General features: G+C 40.3%; 1 protein-coding gene across 1 annotated transcript in view; it reads right to left on the minus strand.

The window, feature by feature from the left end:
* Nucleotides 1-812: 812 nt before the first annotated feature.
* LOC107549745 (secretin receptor-like) overlaps nucleotides 813-6,956 on the minus strand; it is a 19,443-nt gene continuing 13,299 nt past the window's right edge. The window contains exons 6-13 of the mRNA XM_016230922.1: nucleotides 3,934-4,066; nucleotides 3,663-3,816; nucleotides 2,965-3,025; nucleotides 2,259-2,328; nucleotides 1,950-2,041; nucleotides 1,588-1,726; nucleotides 1,247-1,288; nucleotides 813-1,034 (exon numbers count right to left, since the gene is read on the minus strand). Of these exons, the coding sequence (XP_016086408.1) occupies nucleotides 882-1,034; nucleotides 1,247-1,288; nucleotides 1,588-1,726; nucleotides 1,950-2,041; nucleotides 2,259-2,328; nucleotides 2,965-3,025; nucleotides 3,663-3,816; nucleotides 3,934-4,066 (844 nt within the window). The 3' untranslated portion in view covers nucleotides 813-881. The remainder of the gene's footprint in view (nucleotides 1,035-1,246; nucleotides 1,289-1,587; nucleotides 1,727-1,949; nucleotides 2,042-2,258; nucleotides 2,329-2,964; nucleotides 3,026-3,662; nucleotides 3,817-3,933; nucleotides 4,067-6,956) is intronic.

Raw genomic sequence — 6,956 nt, forward strand, 5'->3', positions numbered from 1 at the left:
ACTGCAAACAGCAGATCTCCAGCTGTTCAGTGGAAGAATCACTGCCATTGTTTTGACTCCTTAACACATTCCATAAGCTCTTCGTGAGTTATAACCTGGCAAAAATACCACCATAAGTACACACATACAATGAGCGCCTTTAGCCCAGTACACAGCAGCTGTATTGGATGTTTGGTAAGTTCATTTTCTTTTTTGGTCTGGACCAAAAGAAATAAAATATAAACACACCCTAAGACTTTTCCGAAATGGCCATTGTTTTGATTAGCTAACGTCATTACATCTCATTCCTTGGGTGCTTCTCATTTCTTAAATAGTGAGGAAACGAGGACACACAAATTAGGCGCACCTCTTGTCACCTCACAGCTCACCACTGCTGGGCGGCTATGGAAAGGTCGATGTTGATGTGCCGCCATGGATGCAAATGTCTATCAAAGTGTGACACTGCAATGTGGATAGAGTAGAAAAAAGTCAAACACCCCTTTGCCAGGAGGAGTATTTTTTGCAGTCTGAAACGTATATGTATAAGATCAAAGAAAATGTCATTCTCAAGTCATTACCTTTTTAGATAGTATCACATATTGTGCTGTCATTACCTAATATTGATGGTTTCTCATATATATAATAATTTACTTTTCACTGCATACATGCATTTGTTTCCTAATAACTACAACCATCAAGAACAAACAGACACAAGACAAATACAATCATCTTCATAAATTGTCTGAGAGTTTGTTATGGCCATGAAGCTTTGATGTTGGAGAGTGTCAGTCAGCTGGTGGCTTTTGTTGTTTTAGTTAACCGGAGGGATTGGGTGCATTTGTGATGATTTTAGCTGTTGTATTGTGGCATGAGTGATCTGAGGTGGCGTTGGATGCTTGTGGTCAGGTGATCTGTGTGCTGGGACGTGTCAGCAGTGAGACCTGTGTCAGCGGCAGGCCACTGTTACTCAGGGAGCCGTGATGCACCCTGGGATCACCATGGAAACGCTGCTTCAGGCGCCACCGTCTCCATCGTCTTTGGACTTCATATTGTACCTGTCAAAAGTTAAAGGTCAATAGTTGTTAAGATTTACCAGTGAAACATTAAAACAGAACCGTCCTGCTTCATATACCTAGAGCGGGGTCCGATAATGACAAGTGTGTCTAAAATGAGCAGGAAATGTGTGATGAATTAAACTCAGTCCGTCTCTGGAAAGCATAACCTAAGATAATTTGATTCGAATTTAAATTTTTTTTGATTCACTCACCTCTCCATTCAAAAAACAGTACAGCAGTGCCACAATAAAGCCCTGTAATAGCAAACACAACATGAAACAGAACCAAAAGGCAACGAGGGATAATTTGATAAAGCCAGAGAAAATAACATTGCCCAATTAATGTACTGTACACAGTTTGGGCTTCATTGTTTTTTTTTTGTTTTTTTTTCCTGTTCATGAAGCATATTTAAAGTCTATATAGTATAACCTACTTTACCTGTATACATACAATACACTCACATAAAGCTGTATTTACGATATAACATATATAGAGATTTGCCGTGACTCTATGTGTGTGTATGAAGGAGAGATGTTGAGTTGTACATCATCACCTGTGTGGATGCTAATGCTAGCTCAATGACATTCCAGATTTTGAAGGTTAGCACGCTCACTCTATCAGGGAAAAAGGCAAAGAGCACATACTGCAGTCCAAACAGCGACACTAAGAGAAATGTAGATTTCGCCAGCTTCCTACACCATAAAAAAGAGGAGGATGAGTAAGAGTTCTGCATCTGTTTTACACACTCATTTATTTTTCAATCACATAAAACTGGAGTGTGTCATTTGTGTGACCCTAGCAGTACAAAAAAAAAACTGCAAAAAATGACTTTCCATAAAATGCATATTATTTTTGTCCCTCTCATTATTTTTGCAAGTCTGTTTGTTACCACTTAAACGTGTTATGTTCCCTCACCTGTGATGATTGATTTCATTTCCATGCATGTCAGGAGCTTTCAGTTTAGCCACTAATGTCCGAATTATACTCAGAAAAAACAGCATGTTTACCTGAAAAACAGTTCCCTTGAGATAATTAAAATGACTATTCATTGTTCCATAAACTGTTGGATATTTCAAAAATATTATAAACATGGCATGACAATATTATGAATAATTCTTTAAAAACATTGTAAACAGAGCCATTTGAAAGTAAAAACAGTGTTTAAATCTGAGAGAATAGGCCAGAAGCTGGCCGAATCAAACTTGAACTGGAAAGTTTGCTTACTGTGATAAAAGTGATGACGGGAACTCGCAGTATCCACCATATCCAGCCATGATCTCTCGTCTCCCAGCATCTGACAGCACACATACACAACATACTGTGTGTTCTCATGCGCAGCCATGCTGGTTTAAAATAGACTCTCTTACATAATACAAATATAATAAATAATCTTTTGTTGTTGTCCAAAGGAGGTTGGTATAAACAAAGAAAGTCCCCCGAGAGATCAGACTGAGCTTAAAAGAGTCTAATTCTCAACTTAAAGGTTCCAGTTGTCTTAACCGCGGCTTGTGTACTGCATCATCACGGTGTCTGTCACGCGACTCTGTTGCCCTTTTGGGCTTGAACTGATGGTAAAACTAACGACATTATTAACTGTCTTGATATTTACTTTGAAAGCTCGCAATTATGGTAAGGGGCGTTACATTTCAGACGCGTGCTTGTTGGTGTTCGGCCAATCACAATGCACTGGGTCAGCTGGCCAATCAGAGCAGACTGCGCTTGTCAGAAGGAGGGACTTTGTTGAAAACTACGTGTTTGAGAGAGGCGGGGCATAGAGGACCTACCATAATGTACCGTATTTTAAAAAATAATGTGTTTTTTGAAGATTAAAGCATGTCGACATATTTTGTTACACCAAATACACAAAATAATGATCTTTAAAATAGCATCATATGACCCCTTTAATATTTTTGAACGTTTGTGAACGTACCCTTCATCCTGGTGCAGGTATTTGGCCAAACTCCAGCTGATAATAATGAGCATTGGGATCCCTGTGGTAACATAATTAAGCTTTAATTGTTTTGAAGTTGCCATAGAAGAACCTTTTTTGTTCCCCAAAGAACCTTTCAGTGAACAGTTCTTCAAAGAACCATTTTATTATTTATACAGAACATTTTATTAATTTAAAGAATCTTTTGTGCAATGAAAAGGTTCATTATGGTTCTTAATGGAATCATCGATGCCAATAAAGAACCTTTATTTTTAAGAGTGCAGGTGCAGAGAATGACATGAACTATCAATATAATCCACTAACATTTGACAACCACAAAATGTCACAATACTTCCAGGAGAAAGGGCCCTACCCCAGCCAAGCAGGATGTACCAGTGCAGGCGTTTCTTCTGTGAACGCAGTGAGAGGTTAATGAGGCTGTGCAGATAATGTCCTTCCACCAGCAGCCAGCTGTAGTTTGCCAGGATGCAGTAATTAGACAGGAACAGTGCCACTTTGCAGCCAGGCTGAGGGAAACCCCGGAAACACATCAGCTCAGAGAGCTTATCTGTACTATTATTTATGATGTACATACAGAATAATGCGTTTATGTGCATGTGTCGTGTGGTTGTTTATGTGTGTGTACCGGATGAGAGTTGCAGTGGTAGTACTCCTGTGATCAGGAGAAAGGACCCTACCCCAGCCAAGTAGGATGTACCAGTGCAGGCGTTTCTTCTGTGAACGCAGTGAGAGGTTAATGAGGCTGTGCAGATAATGTCCTTCCACCAGCAGCCAGCTGTAATTTGCCAGGATGCAGTAATTAGACAGGAACAGTGCCACTTTACAGCCAGGCTGAGGGAAACCCCGGAAACACAACAGCTCAGAGAGCTTATCTGTACATTTATTTATGATGTATATGTAGAATATAATGCATTTATGTGCGTGTGTTGTGTGGTTGTTTATGTGTACCGGATGAGAGTTGCAGTGGTAGTACTCCTGTGAGTAATGCAGCGCAGCATCTCTGATGAAGATGAAGATGGCTCTTAGGATGAAGGACAAAAAAAGCTGCATGTGGATAAAATTACGAGTGCAGTGCAGCTTCCTGGAGGAGGGATGGGGGTTGGGATGGAAAGAGATTTAGAGAGACGATGAGGCTTCTTAAAACGAATAAAACACAACACACAACGCTTGTCAATTAAAATGCGTTTAATTCAGTGTGGCATGTGGGATTTTTCTAAACTAGACATTTTCTAACCTTATCCCAATGTAAACGTCAAAATGTTAAACATCTTTATCATCCCAAAGCCAGCCTGTACAAAGTAACTGCAGCATGGAACTTGGAACACGAATGGCAGAATTCTTTGGCTGATGTCACAGAGTTTAGCAGAGCGACGGTTTAGGCTCAGACAAATTCACTACGATGTCGGGATACTTTCCATCTTCCATGCTCTCGCTCAGAATGACATCTATTTTAATTTTAACTTCTTTTCAGATGATTTACGATTGTTATCACTAACCGAACAAGCACTGGAGGACAGTTTCTCTGTGCTTGAGGATTTCTGTGAGAGCTGCACACTGAGAGTTGATTTTGAGTTGTGTTGCTTTTAAAAATTTATTGGAATGGTTTATGTGTGTTTGACATGTACTGTAATTTCCTATATTTTGTGATATGAAAGTTTAAGTGTAATCTTGCTATTTGTTGTTTTTGTTCATTAGCGGTGTTTGTTAAGGCGAGTATGCTTAGTATTGTGCATACTTAAAGGTGCTTCACGATCCCAAAATGCATAACTCGACTCACACTGTTTGATCTATGAACACATATGATATCTCAAATCATGCAGCTTGTTACTTTTCTTTTTTTAAGAGACTGTACTTAAAATGTTTGTTTAGTAGCATAAAAAAACAGGCAAAATAATCATATACATACAGTATATATTTCTGTTTCCACCAGAGAATAAAAAAGGTAATGGCAATTTTTTTTTATCTCACAATACGGAATTGCAGGATATAAACTCAGAACTGACATTTTTCTCAGAATTCTGAATTTGTATCTCGCAATTCTGACTTATTTTCTCAGAATTTCCGAATTCCAGAGTTTGCAGGTATGCTTAAAGTATGTTGAAAGAGGAATGTATGCCATATTTAAAGATCAGAATATAATAAGCTATGTTTGCATCCAAAGATGCGAATTTAATTTATGCACAAAATTGGAATTACGCATTAAACATTTGCGAATAAAGCACTGTTTCCATCCAGCGAGTCAAAGAGCTAAACTGCAAAAATGGTGCCAAATATCACTTAGAAAATGGTAAGCAGGACAAGCCACTGTGGGTCTTTTTTCGTATACCCTTGCGAAAAAGAAGTTTATTCAAGTGTGCTATTAGTATACTTCTTTTAAACTTAAAATAGGAAAGTATACTTTTAGTCTACTTTTTATGTACTTCTCAGAAATGGGCTTTATGTACTTCTCAAAAATATACTTAAAATGACATTTAAGTATACTTGACTTGTACTTAAAAAAAAAAGTCTAAATATATTTTAGCTGTTTTCATTGTTATACGGTAGGGGGTGCTAGTACACATCCTCTGTACAGAATTTCCAAAAAACACAAGTGAAGAAGAAACCGAAACAACAGATGCTTCCACATGTATTCTAACACGATCATCAGACATAAAACAGCATCAAAACTGTGTAACGTTATGGAATAAAATGTCGACCAATGAAGAGGTAATAATGACTGTCAAGCTTGAAGTATACTACTTTTTGGTAAGGGATATAATAAGTTCCCTTTCATGGGAACTTCGAACTGCATCCTCTAGTGGTCGCTATGGGGAACGCCTCGTCGTGACCCGTGTCTGAAGCATACATTGAAAAAACACCAACTCGTTGGCCGGCGACAGCCATGACATCACTACCGGTGCGACTATAGTATAAATAGGCGCCGGGAGCTACACGTCATTCTCTTCTTCGTCTTCATTGACTGTTTTGTTTGAAGCGTGCATTTCTGTGGTAAGAGCGATCTCTATTTATCTCATTATGGCGAGCACTAGCAAAGCATTTAAGGATGTGTGCATCCGTGTTGACGTTGTTTTACATCTGATGACACACACAATCTATGCGTTGTTTTGTTTGGGCAAAGAGCATGCACGCGATGTCTCCGAGGGGGCAATCAGCGTGCACTCTGAGCGTTTTTTCCAAGGAAAAAAGCTCCTCTCTCGTTTATCTCTCTTTTCGAGGAAAGAGGGGCAGCCATCTGCTTCCCGCGATCCAGGACTGCTGAGGCAAGGGATTGAGCTCGTGGGGATCGCAGGTGGATCTGGCTGATGAGTTTGAAGGAGGGTTTCCCTTTTCGTGATCGTCGGCTGTGCACGAGAGTGAGCCGCTGGAGGATGATGTTATTTCATTAAAATTGTCTGATTCAGGGGCCATTGCTCTGCTGGGAGAGGCTTTACTTGCCGTGAAGTGGGTGAAGAAAGTGACGTTACTGGCTCAGAAGGCTAGTGTCGTGGCTCACGCTCCTCCCCCGCCCACGGGTAGGGGTAGGAAGAATCGCGGGTCAAAGAAAGGTGAGTAAAAGACCTAAGGGATGTGATCTAGACAGGGCAAGGCTTCTACAGAGCTCCGACGCGGGAACCATGCTGGGTGAGTACGATCCATGTATAATATATGTATATATGAATATATATGTGTATCTAATGAGACTGATGGTTGTGTGTATAACCCTTCTGCTAGTTTCTTTGCAGTGTTTTCCGGGACCTGAGTGTTTCTGTCCCTTTCTAGGGTAGGTCCTCGATGGGCACCCCCTCTGCTGGGTTCAGAAACCGGGTGCTCGACTTGCAGTGCTTATTTCACTCGTCGATATATGTCCAGACGGTAAGTAAGCCGGTTTTCTGCTTCATACTTCCTGGATCATGCAGCCATAACACAGGCTTCTGCGGGAGCCTTCGTGATCATCAGGCCCCCGGCGCATCACTGCCAAAAATTTTCTCGAC

The sequence above is a fragment of the Sinocyclocheilus grahami genome, unplaced genomic scaffold (assembly GCF_001515645.1).
Source record: "Sinocyclocheilus grahami isolate Dianchi unplaced genomic scaffold, SAMN03320097.WGS_v1.1 scaffold380.1, whole genome shotgun sequence".
NCBI classification, from domain to species: Eukaryota; Metazoa; Chordata; class Actinopteri; order Cypriniformes; family Cyprinidae; genus Sinocyclocheilus; species Sinocyclocheilus grahami.